The sequence below is a fragment of the Xenopus tropicalis genome, chromosome 3 (genome assembly GCF_000004195.4).
Source record: "Xenopus tropicalis strain Nigerian chromosome 3, UCB_Xtro_10.0, whole genome shotgun sequence".
NCBI lineage: Eukaryota > Metazoa > Chordata > Amphibia > Anura > Pipidae > Xenopus > Xenopus tropicalis.
The window spans coordinates 67,256,978-67,275,172 of record NC_030679.2 but is presented as its reverse complement, the minus strand read 5'-3'; the positions used below and the strand labels follow the sequence as shown (position 1 = coordinate 67,275,172).

The 18,195-nt window shown below is 34.1% G+C and overlaps 1 protein-coding gene across 12 annotated transcripts in view; it reads right to left on the bottom strand.

Moving 5' to 3' along the window:
• Positions 1–18,195, bottom strand: part of foxp2 (forkhead box P2) — a 151,595-nt gene that overhangs the window by 94,663 nt on the left and 38,737 nt on the right. For all 12 annotated transcript variants that reach the window (XM_031897526.1, XM_031897521.1, XM_031897524.1 and 9 more), the window contains 1 exon segment: positions 5,629–5,718. In XM_031897526.1, coding sequence (XP_031753386.1) covers positions 5,629–5,718 — 90 coding nt within the window.

The window sequence follows — 18,195 nt, the reverse complement described above, 5'->3', positions numbered from 1 at the left end:
AAACAGAATTTGGTGGTAGAATTGCAGATCACAATGACAACAACTTTTTGTATATAGCTTGTAATAACAGCAGCAATAATTGATAAAGTAAAAACAAAAACATTATTGTAGTTTTCCACTAGATATTTCACCACTCCCAGTTAAACTGCAATTACAGATCTGCAATTACAGTGAAATAATAAGAACCTTCATGGTTTCTAAAAGTAAAAGATGGTTATAAATTATTCTGAAATTAAATTAAATAACTATGCTTACTACATTATATTAGTATATTGCTAGTATGAATAAACTATATTAATGTTAAACTTTAAAACTGTAATTCAGATCTTTATGTATAATTCATTTATATATACTTGTATGTATAAAAATGATATCCTATATGTTAGAACATAAGTATAACATATATGGAAATTTGCTTGAATTAGGATTGGAAACATGTAGAGTGTAAATTAGCACTTTAAATCTAGGATATTTGAAATGTTAGCAATTGCAATGTTAAATGGCACAATATATTTATTTTAGAATGTGATTATTAAATGCATTTAAAATTCATTTATATGGCTAGTAACTGTACAATGAATTAAAATATTAGTACAGCTGGTATTTACACTTGAATGAGAAAATTATTTTCTCTTGGAAACTAGTCTGGAATTAGGAGCTTTGATTTCTGCCTCATAGTAGGCCATTGATTTTTTTGCAAGATTCCTAATCGAATAAACTTACATATAGAATGCTTGCTTATTTATTGATAAGGAAAACTCATTCGAATAAAAAACTTGAATACCTTGAAACAAATTTTTGAGTTTACAAACTCGAAAACCTTGAAAAATTCAAGTTTGAAAATATGGCGACTTTGCCTAAGAAAACTCCCATTGACTTCTAAGCTTTTAGATGGTGAATTTTTACATTCGAGTCTTCTGGATTTTTAAATTCCAGATATTTGAATTTTAGTTTATTTTTTAGTGCAATAAAACTCAAATCTTGCAAAAAAATCAAACGTAACCATTGATAAATCTCCCCCTGTATTACTGTTCTAACAACAACCACTGAGCTTTTGCTTAGCATGTGTGGATTTGTTATTTCAAGAAAAAAATATAGCAACAAGAATATACTGTAAATATATATTACTGCACAGTTAACATGGTGAGACAATTTGGTAGTATACTGCCTCTACAAGATTTCAATTGCAAGTTTGATCAAAGGAGATCTAATAGGAAAAACTCTGCTTGCTTATATGGAGATGACTGGACAACCAAAATGAAACGAATGTACCTCATGGGATTTTCTCTTGAAAACTTTTATCTAAAAAGACAATTTCCAATAGTGTACTTTTGACTGATGACTGATTCATTTTTTTCTTTGCAGCAATAAGCTGATGTTATTTATTCCAGCAAAATTTCATGTTGATCACAAAACATTTGATTAAGATGTTTTTAAATGTTTATTAGAAAACCCTTCATCCAGAAAACCCCATTTCCCAACATTCCAGATAAGAGATCTCATACTTGTAAAACATTTTCGCAACATTAAATACCGCACAGTATTTAAAAAGACAACAATTAATGACTAACACTACACACAATGTCTTAGGGGTTGAGTGAAATGTATTATTGTTTTGCATTGACTTCTGAAATATACAGAATTTGTATTATCATGTACAACGAGTCCATTCAAAAGGACAGCAAAAAGACAATTCCTAAATATACAAGTAAAGCAAGCCTTTAGAGACCTACAATAAATCATCTTGGGGTATACTATATAGGCACACAAGCTAGTAGCCTCATATAGTAAAATAAGTAATGATTTCTTTCTCTCATAGCAAACGAATGCAAAGTAACATCAACTTTATAATTACAAACATATAATGATATTCTTAAATATGTTCTAATGTTCATTATTGATACCAACAGAATGCCAATTAGCCCTATGTATTTCTTGCTTTTACATTCATAATAGAACCATAATGCTCCAAATTATAAGGTATCTTAAAAGAAAAACATTGTCTGATGTAAGTATTTGCCCAGTGCAAACCTTATGTCTTTTTCATGCCCAATATATTTGCCTTATAGGGTCCTGAAGAGATTCTGTAAGTGATGTTATCTTTGGGTTTAATGGTTGTAATAATTAATGGTTGTAATACCACTAACAAAACTTGTTCATGAATAAGTAAATCTTCTGCAAACCAAATGACTGACAATTAATCATCATGACTTATGTGAATCCCTAATATATCTAAAACAAAGATGTAATGGTAATTCTAATTAGATTAATATTTCATTATTGAAATTATTTCTCATGTATCAATTGTTTGTCTGAAAGTTGTATTAAAACAATGAATTGAATGCATCTCTGTAGCAGATAAATGGTTGATGTGGCCATGTTATTTTGTAGGTTTTATATTTAAAGAGACAATGTAGCAACCTTAGGTTATATAAGAAGCTGTTATTCCTATTGCTCTGAAATATAGCAATAGTATATCATAATTCCATGTTGATAACAAAATGTCCACTTAGGTTATTTGAACGTTTAAATGTTTTTAATAATCTTGTAACCTATTATGTGTATGTATGTGTAGGGGATCAGAGAACCCTGTCCCCTGTTTCTCAGTCTGTGATCTCATCCAGCCTAGCTACAGCCTGGGGAGGGATCCGGTTGGCTGGCTGCCCCAGTGCACGTCTGGGAGAGGTGTGCCTAAGTTTTGGAGCCAAAAATCTAGGGGCGGGCCCAGCAGCTTATAAAGGGAGCCCCTGCTGTTGTTTGCCAGAGTTGAATGAGATACAGAGTGAGCAGCCAGACAAAGTATTGTGTGTTAGACTTGAAAGGATAAAAGTCTGCTGGGCTGCCAGGAAGGAATCAGTCGTCTGTGGTACCTCTTAGTGTGTATCCCCTGAGGAACAGGTATTGCTCGGTTACCTGCTTCGTGGGGGGAATTAAGAGCTCTTTGGGAAGGGACTGAACTGATTAAAGGGTTGGGGGTCTATCCGGATCAAAGTTGGGGCTGGGCAAAGTACAGAGACTGTGCCAGCCGTGGATAGCCCACACAAGTTACCCAGGATAAGAGTATCAGTCATTCCTAAAACTGTTCTACTTCTATTTCAAAGTTATATAAAGTTTGATATTGCTGCAAACCGTGTGTTATTATTTCCTAGTGGAAATCCCCTAGAGGTGTGTTCCTCAGTGTCCACTAGGTGGAGGCACTGCGCTGTTCCCAGTTCCCAGTATCAATATTCTTTGAGAACACATATCTCCTGAAAAATACAGCCCATATTAAGTGAATGTGCCAAGAAAGGGTTACATATGTATATATATATATATATATATATATATAAAAAATATTCTACTTCTATTATAAAAGGACCACTTGAAATTTCAAATATTTTTAAAATAATTATGCCACAAACATTTCCTATTAGAATTCTAGGAAATGAAATTAATTCTTCATAAATTCACCAACATATGCAACATATTCATTTTCTTTTCATCAGTAAAATGCATCTCCCTGATCACAGGTGCTAATAAAATATTTTGTCATATTCATGTTGCTTTTTGAAATATATTCTTACATGAAATGCTCAGTAGAAAATAGCATACTACATGTGTAAGTGTAAGACAAAGTAACCTGAATAATAAATTAAATGACCAAAAAATGAAAGTCTGTATAATACAGGAGCAAGGGGGGGGGGGGGGGCAGGGTCAATCCTGCTATTGTTGCGAGCTTTGCCAACATTTCCTTGACTGAAACAGCATGGATAGTTATCAGTAAGTTTTTTCAGTGTTGAGCTGTGAGTTGAGCTAGGAGGTTCAACCAGAGACAGGAACAGTTAGAAGATTAAACCTCTTTCAGAAGGTGAAGAATACAACACTGATGAGCATAAGGCAGCCGTGACATTACCACCTGCAGACAGTAAGTAAAGGCCCTGTTGCAGCTTGTGCTCCCAGGACTCTTTAGTGTTCAGGGGGGGAGATGCCTACATGCCTCCCCCTACCAGCCCAAATGAATACAGTGTAGCTGAATGACAACAGCACTGTATTCATTGGGGGTATGCAGGTCTTTGCTTTCTATTTTTTTAGTGCAGAGACTAGTGGCAATTTAGCAGCAGATTGCACCCATTGTTTTCACTTTGCAGCCTGTTTTGAATATGTGTGTGTGTGTGTAATAACCCATTTGAGCAAGTAGCATTATTTTCTTCTTATTTCCTTATATATGCAATGATTTATTGGTGAGTTCCCTAACATAATATATTTTCCAGTTTCAAACACACTCTTGCTGTGAGTCAGTGACAGATTGTTCCTCTCTAATTGGCTGATACTGGTATGAGTCAGTATTTGCAACTTACTAGTAACAAAATGCTTGGTTGTGTGCTTTGCAGTAGGGGAAGGTATTAGGCTGAGAAGGCAGGCAAACCATTTAGTTTTAAAAAACCATAAGAAAAACCTATTTGTGGAAATAAACCATTAATATATACATTACTCAATTATTTGCAAGAATATCAGCAAGAGGACTTTTTACACATCCCTCTGCCCCTCTCTATTTCATTAAAAACAGCTGCCAGCATGGCCCTAAATATAGTACATGTTATTTAAGACCTCAAGCTCAGATACTTGCATAAAAATGCACCCCTTGCACTTCCATATAGTTGCACTCACAGCTGCTGCCTTCCTCCTTCCCTCTAGTGCAATTATATTATTTATATTATTACATTTGCTGCAATAGCATCAGACACTAGGCATTGTGAAAAACACTGCAGTATGGGGAAAAAAACATGGTGATTACAAATTTAAAGTCACACTTTGCTCACTGTACTTGAGGTTGTAAATTGCCCCTAATTTGTAATTGAATACCTGAAACCCTAAGCAGTGGAATATGAGGAATAAAAGCCCAACATACATCTCTCTATATTCTCTACATATTTTCATTTTTTTTCTTCACAACTTAACTTTACTTTTTAGAGATAAAATGTGTTCCAAAGATAATAAATTAAACATATAAAGTTCATTTTGTGCCAATGCACAAGTATTATCTCCCTTTTAGATGGAAAAGCAGGTGCACTTCTCTGACTACAGTTTCATGGGATCCTCAGGGAGATAGTTCTTCCATTTCTTTCTGTATTATTTAAAACTAACGGTATGAATACGGATGTTGCCACAAGCAAATTGAGTGTACAATAATAAATGCTCAGTTGTTGGCAAAAAATGCCCAAACCACTCTTCTTTAAAAAAATGATGCTACACAAAGTAAAGCTTTACAAAAGTCCCCCTAAAATACTTTTCCAAACAAGACACACATACTATACAATGCAATTGTGTTGCTAGCTGCATGATACCATTCTGTACTTTTGATTCCCTCAGAAGTTAGCATAATTACCCTCTTCTTGTGAGAAGTAAATAACAAAAGATCTGTATGTGTATTTATCTTTCTATATCTAATAGATGTTACTCCTCATTATTTTGGAACTTTCCATTTTGTGTTAAATCAATCATATAGATTTTGCTGCATTTTTACTAATAATAATGCTCTGTAAAACAAACAGCACTGTTTGAAACATAGGAAAATTAGGTAGAAAAACAGATTTTTTTTGTCCCAAGGTCCATAAAAGTTTCAAGCATTGCTTAGAAAGTTTGGCATACCTGCAGTGATCTTTGTTTTTCGTTACTCTTTGGAGACTTCAGTCCACTAGTTTGCTGTTGTAAAATAATTTGCCTTGCTGCTTGTAATGCCTGCAATGACACAATGATACAGAGGTACTTAAATTGCTCTGCTACAAGTTCTGGTACCACTAGACCCATTTCAAAGTATTTACTTATGTATGAACCTTTAAATCCTGTGAACCTGAACTGTAGTGAAAATGTTGAAAAAAAACTATTACAGGTATAGGATCCATTATCCGGGAACCTGATATCCAGAAAGCTCAGAATTACAGGAAGGTCATCTCCTATATAATCCATTTTAATCAAATAAGTAACATATTCTAACATTTCCTTTTTCTTTCTAATAACAAAACAGTATCTTGTACTAGATAACAAGATATAATTAATATTTATTGGAGGTAAAACAAAGTTGTAAATGATCTCTACTATATTATTTAATCATTGGTTAGCTAAGGTATTAAGATATTACTACCATATCAATATATAGTATAGAAAGTTGATCCCTTTAAGTATAATAGTTTGGTAAGTAGTACAGGTATGGGACACATTATCCAGAATGCTCAGAACCTTGGGTTTTCCAGATAAGGGATCTTTCTGTAATTTGGATTGCCATACCTTAAGTCTACTAAAAGATTATTTAAACATTAAATAAACCCAATAGGCTTGCTTTGCTTCTAATAAGGATTAATATTACAGAGAAATAGGAAATATTTTTTAAAAATTAGAATTGGGAGATGGCCTTCCTGTAATTCCCATAAATTATCCCAAACTTTCTGGATAACGGGTTTCCGGATAACGGATCCCATACCTGTACAGTGAAGAGAAAATTGAATAAGCTATACATGCAGGTTTACACTTTTTTTAAATGTATCTATCAGTGATTTATGGTATATAGCTAAGATTAATAAAAGTAAGCAATTCAAACTCACAGAAAAAACTTAAAATGTTCATATACACTAGATAAAACTTAAAAACTTCTTATACAATAGATACATAACATTTTGATTTATTTTGCCAATACTAAACAACAATTTGTATAAGATGTTCACCACTTCATTCTTCAGTATTTTTTTATAGAACAACATGAAAATATTTTCTCAAATATAAAATAAACTGCTCTCAATGGCTACAACTGCAAGCAACTGCCAGTGATAACTTTTCTCATGGTAGCAATTTAGCAAACTGCCACTATCAGACTCACACATAGTAAAAATGTAATGGACTAATATGTGATTCAATTAGTGAAGGTAAGGGTACCTAGCTGGGCACTGCTCAGTCAGTGGTGTAGGAAATAAGTTAATCAAAAACAGCTTATAGTGTAACTTTTATCCACACTGACAAAGTTATACACTGTAACATTAGAAAAAAAGATTGTATTTTTTTTGGTCTTCATAGTGCACCTTAGGGATAAGACAATAAATGTACTACTATAAACATCGCTGAACACGGAAGCGTTGCTCTAGTGTTGCTCTTAGTTATTTGAAATATTAATATCCTGCAATGTTTTCAACTAACCTTAAAATATTTTAAGAGACCTATGCAAATCAATTCACTGTCCTTACAGATCAGTGTGTGACAGAAAAAGGTTAAACTGCATTTTACTGTATTAAACCTTTCTTCCTCCCACAGCTCTAGGTACTTCCCTCAATCCTAAAACACTAGTAGGTTAATTGATGAGACCATGAATGAATGAATAGATAAATAAATAAATAACATTAATATATTTAAACCCTAGAAAGATACAGAAATAAAAGAGAAAGATAATATTTGTGCCCCAAAGCCTAGTAGGTGACTGGTTACTATGAGAGAGGACCATTTATCTCTAACATGCATGTAAAGATTTTTTTAACAACACTACAGCCACAGGGAAATTTCACAGCTTCCGATTTTAGGATATATACCCATATTTAATGGGTGCTCTCATTTTTAGTACTTTATATATATATATATATATATATATGTCAATAAAAATACTATACAAGTGTATAGAGAGCTGTGAATTGTCCCTCTGGTGATGGGTGGTGAGCTCTAATTTTACCCGCTTTTGAACGTATACATGTATTTTGCCATTTTTATAATGATCTAGCCACTGGGAATAACTTTTAGTTGCAACCCATTTAACCTAATTAGTGGAAGTAGCATGCTAATACATTAGTTAATAAAGACAAATGTGAAATTTTGGAAAATTGTCCAAATATCCCCGAACAGATTTTTTTATGTAAATTCAAACAAAAATGGTATTAAACCAGACTATAAGGGCTCTGGCACACGGGGAGATTAGTCGCTTCGCGAGGCAACTTTGGCGATTTGCCGAAATTGTGCCGCCGCGTGTGCCATCCCACCGGCGACTTACATTTTCGCCGGTGGGATGGCAGGTGATGGCAACTTGGGGAGATTAGTCGCCCGCGAACAGGGAGTTTTGTCGTGGGCAACTAATCTCCCTGTGTGCCAGAGCCCTAAGGTGTCTTGAATAAACATATCAAAGGTTGGTTTACAGTTTTTAGTTTATAGTTTATTTTATTTATGCAGACATGAACAAATCTGTGATTAAACATGATTTCGTCAAAGTGGCAACAATTTAAAGTTCTATTTTTCCACTGGTTAATAATCATGGGGATTCTCAACTGTTCGGCCTAAATAAAAAGGTACATGTCACCATTTCATTGTAATCTCTGTATTTAAGATACAGAAATTGATGGCATAAACACACATCAATATTGTGATAATGGGGTTTAAGCTGGAGTTTCAAATAAATTAAGAGTCTAATATATCCAATAGGCCTCTTAGCAGAAGTCACAGCACTACACTATAGATTCCTTTACTTAAGCAGAACACTATCACATTTGAACATCAGTCTCTGAGAAGGAGAGCAAGCAAAACGGATAGGATTACTGTCCAACATTACACTTGCTGTACATTTGCTCTTTTATTTTGAAATGTTGCTTACTCCAAAGAAGAAGTCTACTCAGAAGTTGATCAGAGTTCAATCTGAGGATTATTGTCAGGCACAATTTTTCAGAACATTCAACACACTTATAAATGTGTCTATCTCTGCAATCTATCATCTATCTGCTAATTGTTTTAGACAAAGTAACACACTAACCCCTAGAAACAGATGCTGCTGAGATTTTATTATCATTACTGAATGCCTAATAGTGGATAACTGGCAAGCACACCTGCTTTAGTTATTAATGGCATAAGAATGACTGCAGAGTGACTATAATGTGAAGTCTAGCTAGAGGTTACAGTGCAGGAATCTTATCTTGTTGAGAGTTTAGATATGTCTTATCCTAACAGGAGCAGAACATAATAGGAAGAGGGCTAACTGTAGGTGCTAAAGTGATGAATGGAATACTCACAATCTCACAATACTAGTAGCAAGAGAAGAAATGTTGGTGCACCTGAGCAGCAAGATAAAAAAAATGCTCCCTGGAGACTGACAAAATTTAGCAGCAAGATCAATAGTGGCTAAAGGTAGCATAGTTGCTGGCCCAGACAAGAAGCAAGAGAAGGCACATTGTGGATGGTGGGAACTGTGATCACACAAGCAGTTGAAAGGTGGCATTAGCAGGCTTGTGCATGGAGAGGCAGGACGAGATCATTATTCTGGCAGGCAGAGGAACAACCAATTCAGAAGACAGATGCTAGGTTAAGACAGGCCAAGGTCAGTAACAGAGGTGTAGGGAAAACAGGTAACAAGGTTGGAGAAATGGTCACAAATGTTCATTCCAGAAGCTCTTAGAATATAAGGGGCACTATCTACTGTATTTGGATTGCTTTAGATGAATCAAGATTTTGAAATACTATATCAAACCATAAGTGTTCACTTAATTTTGTTCTTAAGTAAAAAGACATGAAACTGCCTTGTATGCCATTATTTTGACCTTTAGTATAGATGTATATGTTATTGATGTTTGTGCATGCAACATTTAAGATAACTTAAAGCATCACCTTCTAAAATGATATGCAAAACCAAAACTATTCAGTACAATTTATATCAGCATCAATGAGCTGGTTTCCCAGATAGTTTCTAGTATCCATGACAACAGTTGCTTTGACAAGATGTGCATATGGCATTACATTGCCAGCTGGTGTGAACAATGTTTGAACTACTGCATTGAGATGCTGAGCAAACAGAAAAAGTTGCCACGTCTTAACCCTCAGGGAAGGCAGTCATCCCCTGATCAATTATGAAAAGACAGAGAGGTCTGCTACAGTCTGCTCTAAGCAAGATTTTTTTTATTCGGAGAAAGCAGGCAGACACTGAAAACCAAAGTAAACAAACTGAATGCACTAGCCCCATCTCCTTACAACATTGATTTGCCTTCTCACATAAGCCATTGGTATACGTTTGTAGAACATACATTTAACATTTGGAGATTTTCCCATAACAATCATGTCCTTGTCTCAATGAATAGTATTTGCTAGTCGCTTTTAAAGCTTCAGTGATGCATTCCATTATTTAGTAATTATTTGATTAGTTTAAGAGATATTCGGTATCTACCAAAAGTAAAATAAAAATGAAACTTAAAGAAACTGTAAATAGTCCAATACATGAAAACAACTGCAAAAATGCATACTTTTGAACTGTATGGTGAATATAAATAAAACAATATTAGAATCAAAGGGGGTCATTTAATAAAGGGCACTAAGTTTGCTCAGGAGCAGTGACCCATAACAAGCAATCAGCAGGTAGAAATTTCTTGTCACCTGTTTAAAAGCAAATAAAAATATTAAATATTTATCTTACTGGTCGCTATGGGTTTCTGCTCCTGGGCAAACTTAATGCCTTTTATTACAAATGGGGGAAAGAGTTAGAGTTAGAACCCATGAACTTTGAACTGATGAGTACACTTTTTTGTTGCCATGTTTGATAATTATTTGATGCCTAATGACTTGAGTGGGAACTTTTTATTGTCTTGTAAGCAATTATTCTGTTATACTGTACAGCTTGGGTGTAATACTATAGCAGGTCAGGCGTTCTTTCATTTCTACATAATGGGAACGGAAGGGAAGAAAAGTAATAGTAATGGCAATTGTCACAATATTGGTAAAATTACACATAACCATTTCTATGAAAAGTGATTGGAAAACAAACATTTGTAAAGCACAAATCTTTCACAAGCACACCCGGACCTTTAAAACTACACTTAGTACTTGGTGCACAGCCCCTGGGGAGACAGAACTCCCCTATCACAAGGACACGAATTAGGTACTGGAACTCAAGGCAATGCAAGTGGGGGACTAGCCACTTGTGTTTAATGAGTCAAACATAGTAACAAAAAGTTTTGGGGGCATACCCCTTCACCAGGTGATACAGCAAGGTGTGAAAATACAATTTCAATAGCTCAACAAAGTACCCACTCCCTCATGAATAGAGAGATGCATACATTATAATTAGCTTAATGCAAAACCCACCCCCACTAGAACACTTAGGAACATAATGTGTTCAATGGCAGGGTATAAATTTAAAGTCCAAGTTACTCATAGTCCATATCAAAGAACCTGCATCATTGCACAAGGAGGAAAATAACCAAAGGGAAAAAACATTTTTTATAAGAAACCCCATTGGGGCTCTTGAAATATCCCTCCACTATTCAAGTAGTTCTTTTGTAGAAATCTTTACTTGTTTAGAAAAAAAACATATATAGAAAGATAGTGGAATTACTGTTTGGTGCTTTAGGAATAGGATTCATCAATACAGTCTTTAATGAGAATTAAGTCCAATGTATATAGTCTTGACAAAAAAAAAGCAATGATTTAATTTACTTTACCATAGGTGCAACTTAACCTTCCAATGGAAGGATATAGTTTAACAGTGTGTGTATTCCCTATAGTACAATTAAAAAAGAGAAAATCATATATTTGTTATGAAAGAAAACATACATATTTAGCATTATAATTTATTCTCAAAGTTGCATAAAAACATGCTCTTTGATTATTTATGCAAATATATATTCACTGCCCAGTATAAATGCTTACATATGTAAGTTACTTTACATGATTGAACATAATTGCTGAAATGTGTTTAGTGTATGACTGGGTATGACATTTAACATTATTGTATTATTACTGTATATAGTAATCCATCATTTTAATTTCATTGAACATATCCAAAACAATTATGTACAACACAGTACAAAAACAGTGCCAAAATAAACTCTTATACCTGTAGTTATTTTAAATGAACAGTGTGAACTTTTTTACATGTTTTTGAAACAATCAAAATGTTTAATCCTAAAATCTATCAAAATATTTAATCTTGAAATCTGTTATATAAATAAAATGATTTAGATGTTGCAGCACCAGCAGTACTTAGCTAGTTATATTACTAACAATACACAGAGTAAGTTCACCTATCTTTCTATGTGATCCACATATAGTAGAGGCCATTTAAGAACACAATTATAATGAACAAAGTGCAGTTGTGGACATAGTTCTGTTTGGCTTTCATCCTGAATATAATGTTTTCCCCACAATTCCAGCATAATTACAGCTGTGAAGGGAAGTTTTGGATGCAAATGTGGTGAAAATTGTCACAATAGCTTATGTCACGTGCCACTTGTGATTTTTTTAGATACAAATTTGCTGCCCTATTGATGATGAAGATGGATGAATTAGAAAAGATAGATGGATAGAGATAGGATGTACAGATATTCCTGTGCTGCTAATTGTTCAAGTAAATATCAGGAAGTATAAGTTTGAGAACCTAAGGTATTACATAAACAAAACACTGGACAATAGTGATGAGCGAATCTCTCCTGTTTCGCTTCGCCCATAAATGTGCGAATCATTGAAAAGATTCACGAAAGAAAGCAAATGGTGAAAAATGTGCGAAATGGTGAAAATGTTGCATGTCAAAAATGTTTCCATCCATTTTGCAAAACAATTGCTGCAAATCCATGGCTGTCGAAAAATAATTCCGCTCATCACTACGGAACAATGCACCTTTATGTATATCCCATTTCATAAGGAAGCATACTGCTGCAATCAGAATGTAATAGCATTTATATCCCTATTTAAGCCCCTATTAAAAGTTTACACAGGGATGTGGCAGACTGTGATCAAAAATAGACACACGAAACAGAGTTCTGGGATATGCAGGACAATAATACCATAAAACATGGAAAAGTAACAAAAAGATGGCCTTGAGCAATATGGAATAAGCCCCACTGAAACAAAAGAACCACACTCTGCACTGGAAAAAATTGTAACAAGTGAGGAAACAGGAGCTTACTAACTTAAACTTAAAACAAAACAGAGCTTTTTACAACAGTTGTGGTCAGCATGCTTGCTGTACTGCACTGCTGCTTGCAGGTGTTTAATTGTAATTGTTTCCCTAGAAAGAACAGCCACCTAGTAACCCACCACTGGCAATGTCTAAACAACAGTTGCGCTGGTTCTATTAAGAATCTCAGGAATGCCATAGTATTTATCCTGATGAGTGAGAGTCTCTGTTGCTAGGGCTGGGCCAAGAATGCATAGACCCTCTTAAGTTTCAGAGGCCCCCTACTAAGTAATGCTGACCTCCATTGCTTTCAGTACTCCCATGACTGAGTTTTATTTAAACAGAAGGTTATATAAAGCAATGCTACAAGGTATTTATTAGTTACAGTATTATTGTAAATATACTGGGCATATTGTTATAATCAGGAAACTAAACTGGAAAACTAAATGGGGACTCATATAGGTGACATCTGAAATCAATTCGTGAGGGAAAATGAGAAAGAAAAAGTGATTATTACTTGTAACTATGACTGTCAATAGATTGTGTAATAAAAATCGCTGATGTTTCAGCTTTGTAGACTGTAGATAGAGTACATTGTGTGACTTTTTTATGACTTTTCTCAGTCATAAAAAATTCTCAGTCAGAAATAAAAGGCATAGTTTGTAAGTCCTATATTCCCATATTACTGTTAAAAAACAATAGTAGTCTCAAATCTAAGAGGTGTTATATTTAAAATGAATAAGTTTGTAAATGGACCATATTCTACCATTCATCATGACACTTGCCCCCCACTGTTTCACTATGTTCTGTTGGTGAGATGTTATGGGTTGCCTTGACAATTCACCACATTACTGCATCTTTTATTTATTACTAAAATATGATAATAAATATGTATCCCCAGGTAGAAAAACTCCTGCCAAAGGTTTTCATAGTTTGCATTTCAAATCTCTTTCATGCACTATCCCTTGATCAGGCTTCCTCAATTAACAGCATGGTTACAAACTCCTGAAACATAATCATATCAACCACCCAGCCAATAAACAGAATTCAAGGCTACAAAAACACTAACCCCATTCTGACCTTAGGGCATGCACCTTCCTTTCACTACATGAAGTGGATGGGATAGCAGTCCAACAGTTTTGGAGACTATATCTATGACATTAGTATTTATAGAATTTTTACAGAAACATGATTGATTGCAAGTTCTCCTTAGAAATATGAAATTTTTTTTTAAGCAAATTTCTTTATTGATCCTTTAATCACCTGAGCTTATTTTCTAGTATCTGTATTATCATTAGAAAGAAAAGCAAAACTAATAACAGTGTAATAACAGTTATATCTATTTCAACTTATTCTCAGAATTAAACTAAAACCTAAGAAACCGGTGCTTTAGCAAAGCTTGTTTGAAACATTCAAATACCCCATCACAACCTATAACTATAGTTTCATATTTTCGAATCATGTCTGTCTTAAATACATATAATTTAAACTGCAAGTAAACACAGCAGGTAAAGCAACCATTTTAAGAGATCAACGAAGATTTCACTTCACAATGAAAAATCACTCAGACATGATGCCTGTTAAAGTCATTTCATAGTTTGTGCTAGGATTTCTTCATAGCCAGTGCATCATTTTATTTTTACATCTGGTAATGCACATATTTATTGTTCCTCTGAACAGACTGTGTTATTGTGGCTAATCAAAACGGTAAAGATCAAGCACAGACTGTGAAACATTTCCATCATTTTCTCTGAAACCATTAAATTGATGGGCGACTGTGTAAAAGAGCAAGTGAAAAAAATACTATTATTGGGAAAATTATCATGCATATGAAGTTGGGTTGTACTGAGTCTAAAAATTCAACAAATTCTTGAAGCCATTTGAATAAGGTATACAATTAAGGTTCATTTGTTACATGTTCATTTAAGGTAAAAAAAAAAAAACAACTCTACATACTTTACTTGGGGTCCAGTGATGTCCATTTTCTATGATGTTTTATATAGATCAAATTTGCAATTTTAGGTAGTTATTAAAAGCTTAATTATCCATGACTAGTATATTTAGGGCAACATATCCACGTAAAATAAGCATTTTTAAAAAGACTGCATTCAGATGGGTCTGTAGATATAACCTCAGTGCCCTATACAGGAGCTAAGTTGTCCAGGAAATTCCAAATTGATTGACTGGAATGGGTAGTGGGGTCATCAGTAGTGCTTTCTTGTCAGCACAGGCACAACCTACACATTTACAAGTGCTGTCATGACAGCAATGCAATAAAGACTTTGAAATCATCAGCCCAAAAGAGTAGAACTCAGTCCAACAAAGTTGAGTTTGTTTATATTGGCCTCTGTATGCATGTTATTGTACCCAATTAATGGACAGGTTTGAATTCTTGCCATTTCTTGATACTTTGAATTAATTTGCTTGTTGTCCAGGAATGCCAGACCTAACATCTGATCAGATAATTGTGGACAAAGCTGCATAAAGTAATCCAGGAATAACTCTAGAGTTTGCTCTCATACAAAAGTTACCTTTCAAGTTATTAGCCATGTTGAAAATCTCTGGCAAGACAGCCCTGAGTGTATTAAAACACTGTAAACTGTAACTAAGAAAAAAATAAAGTCACTTACATGTGATAAAAGAGTTATCAAGTTAGAATAAAAATTTGCTCTGGGGCAGGAGTTGACAAAAAGTTGTTTTATGGGTCTATACAATTATTAAAAACAGTTGTGCCAGGCAAATTAGAATCTATAGATATGGGTTGCAGGTAGCGATGAGCAAAGTTTTTTGGCAGGCATGGATTTGCGATGAATTTCAGCATTTCCCCACTGGCGGGTTTCTTTGTCGCAAAAGGGGCGCAAAAAAACGGCACTGGAAAAATTCACCGTGCGCCAAAAAAATTACAGGTATCAAAAAAAATTGTTGCGCACCATTTCACAAATACGCAAATTTTTCACTAAAGCAATTAGAGGTTATTCTATAGGAATCCCATTCCAGAAAGGCCTGCAGTTACAGAGTCAACTGATTTATACATGAATTAATACAATATATATCACAAACTGTAAAATATGAAATGTGTAAAATGGGATAAAAGGTTTTATGAAATATTCATCAAATGCAGCCAAATTATACTAATGGTAATATATATTTATATATATATAACAAAAAAGGAAAATGCTGCACTCACAGGTCTTAGTGGAAAAATTCAGCTTGTTTATTTCAAATGTCCATCTAACGTTTTGGCTGCTTCCACAGCCTTTTACCATTTTTGAATACTGCACCCAGGCGTTCTAACTATGTTAGACGAGAGTGCCGGTTGCCTTTGACTCTCTCTATATATATATGTGTGTCTTTGAAAATAATGAAATTATAATGAATATGTTTATATACACTATAAGCAGGATTAAAAAAAAATGTAAATGTACTTTTTTACTATTAACTCATTATCCAGTAAGCTTTACATGCAGTGTTTATATTTGTTTTAATGTGTATATTTTCTCAGTTTCATCGGTGCAAAAAGAAACCTATAAATGAGTGCAACTTAATTTCAAACTGTATGATCTGGCTTCTATTCATCTTCAGTAAGACAATAACTCTTTTAAGTAAAGACAAATAACATTTAAACGTAGTCCTAAAAAATGATAACTTAACCTAGGAGCCTGTTGCATTTAAAACAGTAAAATGAAAAATGACATCTATGCCCATTAATATCTTCAATGTATAAACAGCACAGCATGACACATTCTTGAGAGCTGAAGGCTACAAAATCTCTCTGAAACATAAATAACAAAGCACTCAGAAGCATATTGATGTTGATATTCATCTTTGAGAAAAACATTGCTGCCTAGGCTTCTTATGAAAATAGATGCAGCCCAAATGGATCTCCTGTAATTGGTTTCAGATAGCGAGGTCAGAAGAAATATGATACAAAAAAACTATTATGTGGAACAGGAGAAACAAGAATGTTTACACAGTCCCTCCCCCATTTACAGGCTAGGCGTACCTATGCCATATGCTTGTTACTGATAACCAGTTCCTCTGAAATGAGGACAACGTGTACAGTAATTCTTTTAGACCACATTAAATTGTTGAACATAGTTAAACTTGTATTTCTTCAGTAACTGTTGATAGATATTTGCTAATAATAATTATTTGGTTCAAGGCTACTCTTGATAAATTATTAAAGTAGCCAGCATACATTTGATACTAAGTCTTGTAGAACTGTATGAACATGTTTTTATTATCCATTGATATGCATTACTTGTGCATTACTGAAGATGTAAACTCAGTAGGACATTTAATGGTAAATACATCATGCCTAAAGCGCCCCTAGGATCACTACAGATTCTTATCATACTAAATATTTATGATAAATGGGCAATAGTAATTAATTGCTTTAACTGACTTCATTACTCAGAAGCAACTGCACAATGTCCTATACAATTACACTGTAAATATAGCAAGGTATAAAAGGGTAAGGTTCAAAAGTTTAGATCTGGATCTGTATAAAATGATTTATTTCTATAGCCGGTGCTTCAAAAAAATGTTTTTTTTTTATTCCTTATTGTTGAAATGTTGACTGCCCGAAGACAAGTGAAACTGATTGCAAGCACTGAGAATAGGTTTATTTATGTCACATCTATCAACACCATCTATTCAAATTGATAAAACCACCTGATGTTTTAAGTTGGGTTTAGAGAAACAGACAGAAATAAGTAGATACTGAAAAGTTCTATTTAATGATACAGCAGGAAAACACTCAGGATTCAGGAAACCCTATATGCTGTTGTCTTGAAAAGAAACTTGTTTTCCTGTTTGAATTTTGACCAGAGTAATGAAGTGCTGAGATCATTCATTTGGGGGTTTCTTTTGCTGTCTATGTGCACTATAACAGCCTCTTTTGTTCTGGGTTTTAGACAGTATGCTGTGTGTTGTTAGAAGTGCTATTTGTAACTGCCATTGAGTTAAAATAATCTAGAATGGTTTTAAATATGGCTGTATTTTTATTGCTTCTGGTAGCTGAGATCTTAGGCAGTAAAGCATTTAAGGGGATCCATGTGTTCTGAAAGAAATTTCAACCAACATGTCTTCTACCATCTTTATCTTTAACGTATATGATAAAGTAAATGGTGTTACCTATGACTGGATGGGTTATGATCATCCACAATCTTGTATGTAGCTTTGCTATGAATCAATATTGAATTGATGGGTAAAATACTTAAAATGTAACTGAACTGGTGAAAATTCAGTATGAATAAATCTAACTGTGTTCTGATTGATTCCCCTAGTTGTGTATAAAGTGCATAGGCAAGTAAAGG